The 16,337-nt window shown below is 43.6% G+C and overlaps 1 protein-coding gene across 1 annotated transcript; it reads right to left on the reverse strand.

Moving 5' to 3' along the window:
• Positions 1–14,015: 14,015 nt before the first annotated feature.
• On the reverse strand, positions 14,016–16,267 carry LOC101484270 (protein S100-A1). The gene is made up of 3 exons (XM_014409469.4): positions 16,110–16,267; positions 14,679–14,828; positions 14,016–14,336 (listed from the first exon to the last, which is right to left on the reverse strand). The coding sequence occupies exons 2-3, from the start codon at positions 14,817–14,819 to the stop codon at positions 14,190–14,192; spliced, it is 288 nt and encodes a 95-aa protein (XP_014264955.1). The 5' UTR covers positions 14,820–14,828; positions 16,110–16,267; the 3' UTR covers positions 14,016–14,189.
• Between the last annotated feature and the right edge of the window lie 70 nt (positions 16,268–16,337).

Consider the following 16,337-nt stretch of genomic DNA (forward strand, 5'->3'; position numbering starts at 1 on the left):
TTGAGATCAAGCAGTTATCCAATTACAATAAATCTAATCTAAAATAATTTATGAAGTCCTGTCATTTTAGAACAACCTGTTTTCTTTTAGCTGTTTTCTTTTCTTTTGGTTTTCTCAATATATGTATGGATTTCTCTTTTGTACTAAAAAAGATAAGAAGTAAATGTTATGGATTAAGGTTAAACTCCCAGAAAAAGGTTAATAGTTGACAACACAATGCGCAATCTTTCAAGTTCATAATACACATTCTTCCACTGTGCCCTTTAGTCTGTTTTCCACCTGCCGTAGTTAAACATAAAATCACTGATATCTCCTGTTTTTGTGGTTTTGGTTCTCATATGTCTCACTGTGTTAGTGTTCTAATCACACTGTTGCTCAATAGTTGGACATGCAACGAAGAGAAGAGAGGAAAGGCTGAGGGTAGAGTCAAGGAGCTTTAAGCCTGGGTGGAGTGCAAACTTCCAGCCTGATAAGAAAGGTGAGAGGTAAACATTGACCTGAGTCATATCACTGCTTGTCCAAGTCCATCTTTTACTAGAGAAACTATGCAAACAGCAAGGATGCATTGATAATTCTCTTTCACTCCAAATAGTAAACTTTAAGTATGGTCTGATTATGAGAACTAGACCCCCAGAACCTACCTTTTTGTGTGTTTTATTATTAGGCATTCAATCAAAAAAAGTTTTGTTCAGATAAAGTGTTTCTGCTGGTGCTCTTCATGTTTCCATTTATGAATGCACAGGTGAGTAAATGGCTTGGGCTGCCAAGATACCTGAGCAGAATACAAATGTATGGGAATGGATCCTCCTCCTTTTCAATATCAAGTCCTGTGGAGGCATTTAACTGTACATAAGCACTGGAGGTGACACTCAAAGGATCCATAGATCTCTTCAGAAGAGATTTTGCACCAGCCCTGGTAACCTGGAGGAAAAGGGTTTCAGCTTTAACAGTAGTGGAAGCAATGTTCCTTCAGACATCGCAAGTCCAACATGCCAGCAGAGGATTTTGGCAGGGAACAACAGTACCACCTAGCAAAGGGCCACACCAAGTGAACTAGACCATCTGGTGTGTTGATTGGACGAGGCATCAAGATGTGCCACAACAGTTTCTCAAGCCTGACATGGTTGCAGGGGCAAGTGAGAAGGAAAGGAGGCACTTTGATTATGAGTTCCTTTATCAGGGCTGTGTGTTATTTATGTGCAACTCCAAACCGTTTATGGTAGGTAGCAAAATGATTCTAACAGAAAAAAAATGGACCCTGGCTCACCTTGGAAATGGAGAAAGAGCATGCCAAACTCCATCTGAAAGAGGCCTACTGCAGTCAGCCAGAGATTGGGAAATGAGGGGTGATCTCAATAAAAACCTTACCTTTTCACCTGAAATCATAGTTACCAACCTCCACCCACATCTGGTGCTCTGGTTCATTTCCTGCTGGAGGAGGCATACGAAAGGATGAATACTGCAATTATAAGAGGTGAAGTAAGAAGACAGGCGAAAAAGACAGGCAAAGAAAAGTAAAAGTCTGTTCAGTGGAAATGGTCTGCAGGGGCTTTTTAGCCAGCTGTAAGGCTGCTGAAAGAGGTTGGTATCAGAGGGCATGTCCCACTGAAGGAAACAGGGTCAGCAGCTAATTTAACCCATCTAGAAGGCTTCCCCAATCCACTCAAGGCAAGTGCTGTGGTATACTGATAGGGATTGTAACATATAGATCGACTAATAAGCTGAAATAAAGTGAATGTTTCTCCTTAACTAAAAGGCACTAAAGTAAGTTGTGGTTGTTTGAATAATTTGAATAATAACCGCCCCTTTCCCTGACACAGGAAAATAATAGAGATATGGCTATGCTATATATTAAAGAGCTCATTACTGTTACTATAGCATCTATATATTATTATGACTGATTATTATGACTCATTAAAAAAGAGGGCTTCCAGTGTAATTATAAAGTCTTCCAGGTTAGAGCTGCTCCAGTGTGCAGTAAAAGGTAAGCAGCAAGCAGAGAGCACATGCAAACTAAAATGAGAGGTTGAGCAGTAAAACCAGGGGTTTACTTCAAACAAAAGAAGGAAGGTAATACAAGATGACCCAGTGTGTCTGTTAATAGGTAACTGGATCAGTACACACTCTGCCCTTCTTCATGAGCCCAATGCAAACTTGTAAGCAAATAAATGAATGTGCACATAAAAATACATTTGTACACAATTTTATCACCCAAAGAGTAAAACAGCCACAATGTAATTTTCCAATTACATGATTTACAACCAATATGTTAGGATGAATTTAGTGTTTCTCTGAAATCTCACCTTAGTTGATTTTTTTTTTCAGAGAATTGTGTTCAATCTAAATATTTCATTAGGTTCACTTTAGTAGTATTAGGTTGGACCACCTTTTGCATTCAGCACAGTCTTAAATCTTGTGGCATAGATTCAACAAGGTGCTAGAAACAATCCTCATAGAGTTTGGTCCATATTGACATGAAAGCTTCATGCAATTGCTGCATATTTGACATGGGTGCATATTCATGTTGTTCTATTCCAAGATATTCTAACAGTGCATACCTTGATTTTAATGAATGTTTATTTAAGTTATAAAACCCTTGTTTGCTCACATATACATAGAAATCCATTAGTTTTATGGAACTTTGTATTTATGTGTCTACACTGCTGCTGCACATATACAGCTCCTTAAATATGTTTTATTGCAACCTGATGTCAGAGAGCTAGCATTCATATATGCATGTGCAAACACTTTCTAACAACCATTGCTCCACATATGCAGTCAGGATATTGAATTTTCATTGACTCTTTCTGTTAATAACGCAGCACATTTCCTGTCTTTTTCAGTTGTAAACCTGCTAGTTGTGTATAATTTAATGGCACTTGAAACAAACTGGAAGTGAATAAAAATAGACGATTTACCTAAATGCTCTTACTGTGTGTTATTGTAATATCTCTTGGATTTTGTAAAATTAGAATGCGTCGGACCAATTACACAGCAAAACTGTATTCTGCGAACTTTCAATCAGTGACAATTTGGTAACAGCCCTGTGAGCAGAGCAGATCATCATGAAGTCTTTGTCTCCATCTGCTGGTCCATCTGCAGGCTTTTTGGTTTTCCCCACTCAGTTTAAAAAGTACCCACAAAACAAACAAATTGTATTAAAATATAAGTAAATTAAAGTAAATATAATAAAAACAATATTAATAATATTAATGAATTGTCCACCTATACATTTTCTGCTCATTCAACAACAATACACAACTATATACTGACAGGTACCAATGGTCCAGAGGTTAGATGGTTGATACAAGTGGGTGTTTCAAAGGACAACATAACACCCTCTAAAACTGGTTTTGGTTTAGCTAAAGCAGACTAATGAAAGGTTGGAATAGCCTTCCCAAAGCCCTGACCTCATCTCTACTGAAAATGTGCGTGCTACAGCTAAAGGCCAGGTACAAGTAACCACAAAACAGGAAACCGATTTAAATGAAAACTTCTAATTTTTGCCAAGAACAGTGGTTTAATATCCAGGCAGAATTTTGCCAAAAGTGTCTGGTCAATGTGCAACTTCCCAAGAGACATTTAACCAAATATTAGTGAGGATGTATGTATATATTTGCGCCTGCATCTTTCTGACCCTATGTGGATTTGAAAACATGGTAAATACATTAAACTTCTGCACCCAATGCTTGTTTCTTCTTCTTTCAGTCATTAAAGACTGTGCAGTCATTCATAGAAAAAAAAAGGTAAAAGCCCTAAATGACCATGACATTAATGCCCATGATAAGTATAAACTTCTGACCTAACCTTTGGTTTCATATCTTTGTGGGGACATCTAATTGACACAATGCTTTCCCTAGCTGCTTGCCTTAACCCTAACAATCAAAAATGAATGGCTAAGCCTAACCATAATTGTAACCCCGACACTAAAACCACATTTTGAGTTTCAAAAATGCCTTCAAATTCATGGACAGGCATTTTGTCCACATAAGGACTCTTCGTTCCCACAGGTGTAGTGAAATTCCAATTTTTGGTCCCCACAAAGATATGTAAACATGGCACACACACACACACACACACACACACACACACACACACATACACACGCAAAAACTTCAGTCCACCAGGCTACCCATATTCTGGGTACTATTACTGACCATAATCTTTGCTGCTGCTTAAAGGTCCCAGTTGGCCTTTATAAAAATGCAACAGTAATCAGACTACTTGCTACAAGTCGTGAGTAGACCTAATCAGAAAAAACTAAGCTATATGGTAACAGATGAACCAGAACTGCTGAACAGAACAATGCTATAAATGATTATGTCACATGTAAAAAATGTCCTCCAACAGTCACTAGGTGGTGCTCATGACTATCTTGCAGGGACGTTTTTTGTTTGAAACATTACTAATATTATCAAATTATTTTTTAAAGACTTTTGTCAAATGAACCATTACATTTATTACATATACCAGTATCTTTGGGCCATAAAATGTTAGAGAACAGCTTTAGAAAGAGGATCGCTTTGAGACAATAACTTATTTCCCCTAGAAATAATGGCCCTACCTTTTAGTCAGCCTATTAGCCAGTTACAAGCAGGGCCATGCAGAGATAGTTGAAGGGGCAGGTGCTCAAAGTTAAGGGGCACTTAGAACCAGGCTGAATAACAACAACCCATATTTATCAAGAATCTAATATGTAATCGCATCATGCTATATCGTTGTTATAGGGTGAGGACAATGCAAAGCAAATGGAGCCTATGTTTTACTGATGGGGTGCAATGTTGCTGTTGAGGGGTTGCTGCTGCTCCTGCTGCTGTTAGTGCTGGAGGGCAGGGCTGTGTTGATCTGAGACTGTAGACATTAAAAAGTTCATAGGAGAGATAGTAGCTGATTAAGCAAGTATTATGAGATAATAATAAAATGCAAAGATTGGTAGCAGCGCTTGTAATCACAAGTCAAGCGATCAAATAAACTGACTCACTCTTTGCCTCTCTTCCTCCTTTCATCTCCTCATCTCATCTATTACTCTCCACTTGCTGTCCAACTGAGAACAAGGCACAATTTGCTATTGCATCAACCCCCTAGGACCTGGCGTCCATATATGTGGACATCACATTTTGGGTTATTTAGACCAAAATACTCAATTTTGCTCTACAAGGGCCTGATATCCACTTACGAGGACATTATACTGCTACTGTTCTATCAAAATTTTAAAATTCTGGCCTCACAGGCATGTCTGGCACACACATGCACATACAGTGACATTGTATACCTTCTCCAGAATACTGTATATACTGTGGTGCTGATCCAGAGTCCTTCCCTTATTACTTATTCCTCGTACTATAATAATAAAGTAATGAGAATGAGTAATCCTCTACCAGAGGTCTACTCAGGAACAACATCGGAGAGCTCCGATGTTGTTCCTGGGATCTGCTGGAACCACTCGCCTAGTTTGGAAGTCACCGCACCTAGTGCTCCGATTACCACTGGGACCACTGTTACCTTCACCCTCCACATTTTCTCGAGCTCTTCTCTGAGCCTTCGTGTGTGTGTGTGTGTGTGTGTGTGTGTGTGTGTATGTGTATGTGTGTATATATATATATATATATATATATATATATATAACAAGCTCATCTACAATACGGCAGCAGTGATCAGTGAGATGCTTGGCTACAAGTTGAACAGCCACAAGGGGCAGTACCCTCCATGGAGAAGGAGGCTAGAGGGCAAGATCAAAGTAGCACGGAGGGAGGTTAGCCAACTAACGGAGTTGCAGAAAGGTGCGACGAATAAGGTGCCTAAGAAATACAGCAAGCTGTCCATACCTGAGGCCTTGGAAACTGCCAAGCAAAGACTCATAGCCTTGGCCAGCCGCTTGAGGAGGTACACCAGAGAGATAGAAGGCAGGAGAATAAACCAGCTGTTCTCCACAGAACCAGCAAAGGTGTACTCTCAGTGGCAAGGGAACAATAAGAGAACAGCACCACCAAGGCTGGAGACGGAGCAATACTGGAAGAGCATATGGGAGAAGGATGCAACCCATAACGGCAATGCTCAGTGGCTAGAGGATCTGAGGGCAGACCACAGCGACCTCCCTGAACAGGGTCCAGTAACCATCACAGTGGCAGATATCCAAGAAAGGGTCTCCAGTATGAAGAGTTGGACAGCACCAGGGCCCGACATGGTTCACGCCTACTGGCTGAAGAAGCTAACTGCACTCCACGAGCGTCTGGCAGCACAAATGAACCAGCTGCTAGTTAACGAGAGACACCCGGAATGGCTAACTGAAGGCCGGACGGTCCTGATCCCCAAGGACCCCAAGAAGGGACCGGTCCCCTCCAACTACCGACCAATAACCTGCCTCAGTACTACATGGAAGCTCCTGTCAGGCATCATATCGGCTAAGATGAACAGGCACATGGGTCAATACATGAGCGGGACACAGAAAGGAATTGGCAAGAATACCAGAGGCGCAAAACACCAGCTACTGGTAGACAGAACAATCAGCCGAGACTGCAAGACCAGACTGACCAACCTGTGCACTGCCTGGATTGATTACAAGAAGGCCTATGACTCAATGCCCCACAGCTGGATACTGGAATGCCTAGAATTGTACAAGATCAATGGGACCCTAAGAGCCTTCATCAGGAACTCAATGGGGATGTGGCGTACAACACTAGAGGCCAACTCCAAGCCCATAGCACAAGTCACCATCAAGTGCGGGATCTACCAAGGAGATGCTCTGTCCCCACTGCTGTTCTGCATAGGCCTGAACCCCCTCAGTGAGATCATTAACAAGACTGGCTACGGATACCGACTACGGAACGGAGCAGTTGTCAGCCACCTCCTGTACATGGATGACATCAAGCTGTATGCCAAGAGTGAACGAGACATCGATTCACTGATCCACACTACCAGGCTATACAGCAATGACATTGGAATGTCGTTCGGACTGGAGAAGTGTAGTCGGATGGTAACAAAGAGAGGGAAGGTAGTCAGAACTGAGGGGATTGAACTACCAGAAGGCAACATTGCAGACATAGAGGACAGTTACAAGTACTTGGGGATCCCGCAGGCGAATGGGAACCATGAAGAGGCCGCTAGAAAAGCTGCAACCACCAAGTACCTGCAGAGGGTCAGGCAAGTCCTGAGGAGTCAGCTGAATGGTAAGAACAAGATCCGGGCCATCAACACGTACGCCCTGCCCGTGATCAGGTACCCTGCTGGGGTAATAGGCTGGCCAAAGGAGGAGATAGAAGCCACTGACATAAAGACAAGAAAGCTCCTTACCATGCATGGAGGGTTTCACCCCAAATCCAGCACCCTGAGGCTGTACGCTAAGCGGAAGGAAGGGGGCCGGGGACTGGTGAGTGTCAGCACCACAGTCCAGGATGAGACAACGAACATCCAAGAATACATTGGGAAGATGGCCCCAACTGACCGAGTGCTCAGTGAATACCTCAGGCAGCAGAAACCCAAGAAAGAGGAGGGAGACGAGGAACCATCATGGAAGGACAGGCCCCTGCACGGTATGTACCACCGGCAGATAGAGGAGGTGGCTGATATCCAGAAATCCTACCAGTGGCTGGACAAAGCTGGACTGAAAGACAGCACAGAAGCACTAATCATGGCAGCACAAGAACAAGCTCTGAGCACAAGATCCATAGAGTCTGGGGTCTATCACACCAGGCAAGACCCCAGGTGCAGGCTGTGTAAAGATGCCCCAGAGACAATCCAGCACATAACAGCAGGGTGCAAGATGCTAGCAGGCAAGGCATACATGGAACGCCATAACCAAGTGGCCGGCATAGTGTACAGGAACATCTGTGCCGAGTATAACCTGGAAGTCCCGAGGTCAAAATGGGAGATGCCCCCAAGGGTGGTGGAGAATGACCGAGCTAAGATCCTGTGGGACTTCCAGATACAGACGGACAAAATGGTGGTAGCTAACCAACCGGACATAGTGGTGGTAGACAAACAGAAGAAGACGGCCGTAGTGATCGATGTAGCGGTTCCGAATGACAGCAATATCAGGAAGAAGGAACACGAGAAGCTGGAGAAATACCAAGGGCTCAGAGAAGAGCTCGAGAGGATGTGGAGGGTGAAGGTAACGGTGGTCCCCGTGGTAATCGGAGCACTAGGTGCGGTGACTCCCAAGCTAGGCGAGTGGCTCCAGCAGATCCCGGGAACAACATCGGAGATCTCTGTCCAGAAGAGCGCAGTCATGGGAACAGCTAAGATACTGCGCAGGACCCTCAAGCTCCCAGGCCTCTGGTAGAGGACCCGAGCTTGAAGGATAAACCGCCCGCAGGGGCGTGCTGGGTGTTATATATATATATATATATATATATATATATATATATATATATATATATATATATATATATATATATATATATATCTACCCAGGGACGCCAATGCAGCTGGATAGGCGTCCCTGGTTAGACTACACGCCTTTGGAACAGAGGATCGCAAGTTCGATTCCTGCCTGGGGCGTCTGTATCAAGTAAGGGTCCTAAGGCTAGACCCCCTATGCTAAGCGAGCCTACCGCAGACATGAGCGAGACAAATAAATATGAAGGCATGCCGGCTCGGACGTCGCCCGGATCAACAAGGTCCGCGTCAGGTGTTGAGGAACCAGGGCACCCTGACGAAAAGTGGGCTACTGGAACAAGAAGGCATCGGTGGGCAAGAGACGAAAACAGGGCGTTGTTGGAATGCTACTACGCAAGTAACCCCGGCGGAAGGGGCTACATGAATAGGATGAGGGACCTATGGATTCTTCGATACCCAACATCCACAATGACGGCGAAACAACTAGTAGCTCACTGTTCCAACATTCGAAAGAAGGGACTGCTCTCACAGCTAGAGATTGACGAGGTACAACACAAATGCTACGGCAAGGAGGAGTCAGGACGCCAGGTCAGGGGGGCGATATCATCACCCCCACCCGAGATTGGGTACATAGCCCCAAGTGCGATAGGAGAAGGATCGTTGAGTGCGAGAGGAACTGACCTGAAAAATAGGATCATGGCCAAGCTTGAAACCTGTATCCCCCGTAGCCGGTTACCAAGATTACGTGAAGTACCCTCAGAAGGTCTGCTAGATGATGTTAATGCAGCACTACGGGCAATACCTACAACCACGATTACCGACACTAACAAGCTGATCTACAATACGGCAGCAGTGATCAGTGAGATGCTTGGCTACAAGTTGAACAGCGACAAGGGGCAGTACCCTCCATGGAGAAGGAGGCTAGAGGGCAAGATCAAAGTAGCACGGAGGGAGGTTAGCCAACTAACGGAGTTGCAGAAAGGTGCGACAAATAAGGTGCCTAAGAAATACAGCAAGCTGTCCATACCTGAGGCCTTGGAAACTGCCAAGCAAAGACTCACAGCCTTGGCCAGCCGCTTGAGGAGGTACACCAGAGAGATAGAAGGCAGGAGAATAAACCAGCTGTTCTCCACAGAACCAGCAAAGGTGTACTCTCAGTGGCAAGGGAACAATAAGAGAACAGCACCACCAAGGCTGGAGACGGAGCAATACTGGAAGAGCATATGGGAGAAGGATGCAACCCATAACGGCAATGCTCAGTGGCTAGAGGATCTGAGGGCAGACCACAGCGACCTCCCTGAACAGGGTCCAGTAACCATCACAGTGGCAGATATCCAAGAAAGGGTCTCCAGTATGAAGAGTTGGACAGCACCAGGGCCCGACATGGTTCACGCCTACTGGCTGAAGAAGCTGACTGCACTCCACGAGCGTCTGGCAGCACAAATGAACCAGCTGCTAGTTAACGAGAGACACCTGGAATGGCTAACTGAAGGCCGGACGGTCCTGATCCCCAAGGACCCCAAGAAGGGACCGGTCCCCTCCAACTACCGACCAATAACCTGCCTCAGTACTACATGGAAGCTCCTGTCAGGCATCATATCGGCTAAGATGAACAGGCACATGGGTCAATACATGAGCGGGACACAGAAAGGAATTGGCAAGAATACCAGAGGCGCAAAACACCAGCTACTGGTAGACAGAACAATCAGCCGAGACTGCAAGACCAGACTGACCAACCTGTGCACTGCCTGGATTGATTACAAGAAGGCCTATGACTCAATGCCCCACAGCTGGATACTGGAATGCCTAGAATTGTACAAGATCAATGGGACCCTAAGAGCCTTCATCAGGAACTCAATGGGGATGTGGCGTACAACACTAGAGGCCAACTCCAAGCCCATAGCACAAGTCACCATCAAGTGCGGGATCTACCAAGGAGATGCTCTGTCCCCACTGCTGTTCTGCATAGGCCTGAACCCCCTCAGTGAGATCATTAACAAGACTGGCTACGGATACCGACTACGGAACAGAGCAGTTGTCAGCCACCTCCTGTACATGGATGACATCAAGCTGTATGCCAAGAGTGAACGAGACATCGATTCACTGATCCACACTACCAGGCTATACAGCAATGACATTGGAATGTTGTTCGGACTGGAGAAGTGTAGTCGGATGGTATCAAAGAGAGGGAAGGTAGTCAGAACTGAGGGGATTGAACTACCAGAAGGCAACATTGCAGACATAGAGGACAGTTACAAGTACCTGGGGATCCCGCAGGCAAATGGGAACCATGAAGAGGCCGCTAGAAAGGCTGCAACCACCAAGTACCTGCAGAGGGTCAGGCAAGTCCTGAGGAGTCAGCTGAATGGTAAGAACAAGATCCGGGCCATCAACACGTACGCCCTGCCCGTGATCAGGTACCCTGCTGGGGTAATAGGCTGGCCAAAGGAGGAGATAGAAGCCACTGACATAAAGACAAGAAAGCTCCTTACCATGCATGGAGGGTTTCACCCCAAGTCCAGCACCCTGAGGCTGTACGCTAAGCGGAAGGAAGGTGGCCGGGGACTGGTGAGTGTCAGCACCACAGTCCAGGATGAGACAAGGAACATCCAAGAATACATTGGATGGCCCCAACTGACCGAGTGCTCAGTGAATACCTCAGGCAGCAGAAACCCAAGAAAGAGGAGGGAAACGAGGAACCATCATGGAAGGACAGGCCCCTGCACGGTATGTACCACCGGCAGATAGAGGAGGTGGCTGATATCCAGAAATCCTACCAGTGGCTGGACAAAGCTGGACTGAAAGACAGCACAGAGGCACTAATCATGGCAGCACAAGAACAAGCTCTGAGCACAAGATCCATAGAGGCTGGGGTCTATCACACCAGGCAAGACCCCAGGTGCAGGCTGTGTAAAGATGCCCCAGAGACAATCCAGCACATAACAGCAGGGTGCAAGATGCTAGCAGGCAAGGCATACATGGAACGCCATAACCAAGTGGCCGGCATAGTGTACAGGAACATCTGTGCCGAGTATAACCTGGAAGTCCCGAGGTCAAAATGGGAGATGCCCCCAAGGGTGGTGGAGAATGACCGAGCTAAGATCCTGTGGGACTTCCAGATACAGACGGATAAAATGGTGGTGGCTAACCAACCGGACATAGTGGTGGTAGACAAACAGAAGAAGACGGCCGTAGTGATCGATGTAGCGGTTCCAAATGACAGCAATATCAGGAAGAAGGAACACGAGTAGCTGGAGAAATACCAAGGGCTCAGAGAAGAGCTCGAGAGGATGTGGAGGGTGAAGGTAATGGTGGTCCCCGTGGTAATCGGAGCACTAGGTGCGGTGACTCCCAAGCTAGGCGAGTGGCTCCAGCAGATCCCGGGAATAACATCGGAGATCTCTGTCCAGAAGAGCGCAGTCATGGGAACAGCTAAGATACTGCGCAGGACCCTCAAGCTCCCAGGCCTCTGGTAGAGGACCCGAGCTTGAAGGATAAACCGCCCGCAGGGGTGTGCTGGGTGTTTTATATATATATATATATATATATATATATACATATAGTTATTATTATTATTATTATTTTATTTATATAAAGCGGAAACTGAAATTACAGTTTGGGAATTCTGCTGCATTCACTGTTTCAGAACACTGTATAGAAAGGGTGGGTAGATTGTGTGAAATTATATCTTGACATTTTCCAAAAAATTTGTTTAGCTTCATCAGTTATGAAGCTGCATTTGTAGCTTAATCTACTGCCACCACGTGGCAGCAGGGTGGACCTTGACAGTATAGACAAACCTGCCTTGTCTGCTAGCAGCAGTGTCATGAAACTCGAGCTTGTGCTTCCGAGGAGAATGTCAGTTAACCAACCTGCTCTTACAATATAAATGAAGCTTTACAGCTTTATAAGGAGCTGTATTGAGTTTCTTTAGACTTCATTGTGTGCAGTTTCATTGTGTTTAACCTTAAATGGTTGTCTGACCTACTTGTGTCAGTGTGAACAAAGGAGGCAAAGCTAGCTTTGCTAGGATAGGCAGGGCAAAGCAAAGCTTCTTTTTTGAGGAAAATCAGATTTAATTGTTCAGATTTACCTAAAAACGTAGGTCTATTGATCTGTATACATTTTTGGCTACGTGTCAGGCTAAACAAATCACTCAATTTATTTAAATTGAATAACATAAAAATGAAGCAATCTTGAAAGCAATTTCTTGATTCATGCTTGAAAAGAAATTTCTAGTGGAACACTGCTGTGCTGAGCCAAAGTGAAGCAGTGATTGTTTTTCTATCAAAGGGTATTATGCTAATTCAAACACTTTTTTCTGTGTGAATTTTTTTTCTACATGTTTAGTGCTTCAGCTGCAGAAGTGAGGACAAAGTCAAATTTTAGGAGTCAAACACCCATTAACCTTGCACCTGTTCAGGGACACACATGCATTCATGGATAGCACACCTTGACTTTTGCCTAGATGAATGTTTATCAGTTTCACAATCTTCCTCATTTGAAAAGGCATGCAGCCATGTAATGAAAAGCCCCCTGGAATAATGCCATTTACTATCCCTGATCGGATAATCCTTTCAGAACAAAAAGAGACCAGCGCTTGTAAGCCCATAGTTAAGGGCACTAAACACAAAACGGATTAAATAAACTAGAGTCAGTGTTGAGGCTAAAAACAGCAGTGTTGTTTTACGCTAAATTATCATTGGTAACTAGAGCCGCATTCCTATTGGTTTAAGTACAAGTAAGTCATGGCAGCTATCACGACCTGCCCCCCCCCTTTACTAAACTGCACAACCTCAACTCCCCATCTCGCGTGTTTGTTGCTCCTATGATGATGAAGCGAAGAAGAGACATGAGAGTATTAAAGTACGAACCAAGATAACCTGTCATTTAGAAGCTATAACAGTTCAGTATGACATGTAACACCACTTCATTCCAAGTAGTGTCTTTATAGTCCACTTTTGGCTCAGGTGTAACAATGCTCTTGGTGTGTTTTATAAGGCCACTTTACAGTCACAACATGATACAGCATCTCTTTATTCACAGAAACCTGAGCTGAGGTTACGCACAAATTTCCCCGCTGGGGGGGGGGGGGGGGGGGGATCTATGAAGTCCAAATCAAAGGGCAGAAGATTGATAATCTAAATGAAAGATGTGAATGAGAAGGACATGCTGTTAAGGAGCCCCCCTTCCCTCACAGTTCGTAGGTTTCTTTGTATTGAAGGTAGAAATACTTCTGTGCATCCTCGATAGTGCAGATTTATTTTAGGATGAGACGCACATGAAATGCTTACCCTACTGAGATGGATTCCAGATATCAGAGAGTGGAGGATAGACCCCGCCCAACACTCCAATTTAAAAGATGATAAAGCCCATTGTGGCACAGCCATTATAAGTTTTTAAACCGTGTCATAATTTCTTTCCAGGCTATTTTTTTTATTTTTAAATATGGGAGAGATACAAAAGCCAACTTTAAAATTACTTTCTAGGACCAATGCTTTTCCTAGCCAAGATTTAGCCATTAGGTGGTGCTTGAAGTTGCTAGAAAGCTCATGAAGCCAATTAAACCTGTTGAAAGGTTTTATTATACTTAAATTATGTGGGTAAACTTATTGAGCCATTACAAATGCTTCCCAAGGACAACACACACACACACACACACACACACACACACACACACACACATTTAATTACTTTTATTGGATGGAAGCATTTCCAAGGACAGAACAAAAACATTTATTAGCAGTAGTGGATCTTCTGCAACATTCTAGTGTCCAAAATGATTGAACCCTCCGAACCCCTGACCAACTCTGCCGTAAAAGTTATTTAGTAATAAGCATTTATTTCCCCCCTTTTTAAGAGGAATCACTTTTAAAGAATTCATTGCAGGCGACAGTCAGCGCAGCGACCAGACCAACAAACTCCTGGAAATCCACCACACCATCCTTATTGTCATCCAGTTCACGCATAATCTTCTCCACCACGCAAGCATCATTGGGGCCCTAAAAGGGGAGCAACAAGTTTAGTTTCCCCAAGTGCAAATCTTAATGATGGAGCTGGTCGTCTTTAATTTGCATAGTCTGGAAATAACTTCTACTTTAGACAGAGGCATGTTCTCCTCATTTGCCCAGGTATCAACTTGTTGGCCAACATTATAGAGTTAAAAAAAGCAAATAAAATACTTTTTCCTCAAAATATAGCTGAAACTGAGAAGCCATCAGGTTCTTTTGGAAATTACCATGGTGATTTACCTTTGTTAAAACTTAAAATACATTAAAATTATACATTATTCAGGTCAGCTTCAGAAGGAGAAAAAAAAAATTGATTAAGCAACAGATACTTACTTCCAGAAACTCTCCAAGTTCATTCTTCAACAAATTCTTCAGCTCCAATTTAGTGAGCGTGTACTTGTCACCTTCTTTTCCAGAATACTTGTGGAACACATCAATGAGGTCCACCATTGCTCCTTTCAGATTGGCACTCATTTTGCAATTCTAAAAATCAGAAAGGAAAGGATAAATTAACCACAAAAGAGATTTATTCCAAACATGGAATATACCATTTAGATCAGGGTGACCAGCATCATTTGATATACAGATACAAAGAGGGACTAAAAGTCATTCAGTTTCTATAAAAGCTTAAGAGAAACCTTTCATTACAATTGTTTTAATACACTGGCACACAGATTGGGATGAGTCTAGCAAAACCAAATTAGAAAAGGAATGAGGATGCAAAACTGTTTCACACACTTACCATGTAATCATAGAAAAACTCAGGTTACATGACAGTGTCTCACTTCCCTCCCTGCATTTTTATTTCTCAATGACAGAAAGATTGGCGCTGATGGTGGTATGGACAGTTTTTGGCAGAGCATGGCTTACGGTTATTTGTACAGTGGACTATAGCCAGAATCAGATTACATTTTGTAGATTAAAGGGCAAGTACTCACTTTTGCTCACTTTTCTCAAGACATTTAAATAATAATTAAAAACAAAACAAGGTAAAACACACGCGATGAGGGACCACTTCTTGGTTAGGCGTGTTGATTCTATATAATATGGCACTGCCGGGGAAGCATGTTGTCTCATGAAACAAATAGATTTCAATTGCTGAAGCCTGCTAATAATGGTGCCAAACAGAATACATAGAGGAGAATGCAGCATGGTAACCAGACAGGTCTAGTGTCTAACCTTATACCAGCCTTTCACTATCAGACACCTGAGAAGCCTATACAAGAGAGCAGTTTCATTTCACACACCCCTCCTCACAAACCAGTAGAAGACAAAAGCCAGACCCCCTCCAGGACAGGTCGCACATACAGTAAGATAAGTATAGATTTTGCTCTTTGTTGCATTACATTATATAAATAGCCTTTAACCTCAGATTAATTTTAGAGTATGGTCTTATTTCCATCAAAGCTATTAGATGATAGTTTAGCCTATATGAAGAGCAACATGTATCTAATGATCTATAGTGTATGTGAGAGATTGTGTGAATATCTACAGTTTGCAAAATCACTTCTCCAAATGATGTGGCATCAGATTCCCCTAATTATTCTCAATGATTGCTGTTAATCATTTATTCCCAGCGTGATCAGGGAGCTAATTAAGTCTTTGAATGTCAAATGAGAAGCTGGTGTTAATTAACTGTGACTCCAACTACAGCACAAGTAGTTCTACAAAAAAAAAAAAAAAAAAAAAAAAAAAATCCTTCACACTACCACTGCACATCAAAACAATGGAGGGAAAAAGAAAAGCAAAAGATCGGTAACTCACCTGGACAGTGACACCTAACCGGTTCTGTTGAAAGTAGATCAAATTGAGCTCTCACCACAGCTCTCACCTCATTACTTATAGCGACTCTCACCTGTGTGCAAATGAACCTTAATCAGATAGGCACCTCCCTCTGAACGGCATCATCAGCGCTTTCACCATTGAACTGGATTGCCATTAAAGGCAACAACCTCAGCTCTTAGAACTTTGCAGGACAAACACCACTCACTC

Source organism: Maylandia zebra, linkage group LG11, assembly GCF_041146795.1.
Source record: "Maylandia zebra isolate NMK-2024a linkage group LG11, Mzebra_GT3a, whole genome shotgun sequence".
In the NCBI taxonomy this organism is placed as follows: domain Eukaryota; kingdom Metazoa; phylum Chordata; class Actinopteri; order Cichliformes; family Cichlidae; genus Maylandia; species Maylandia zebra.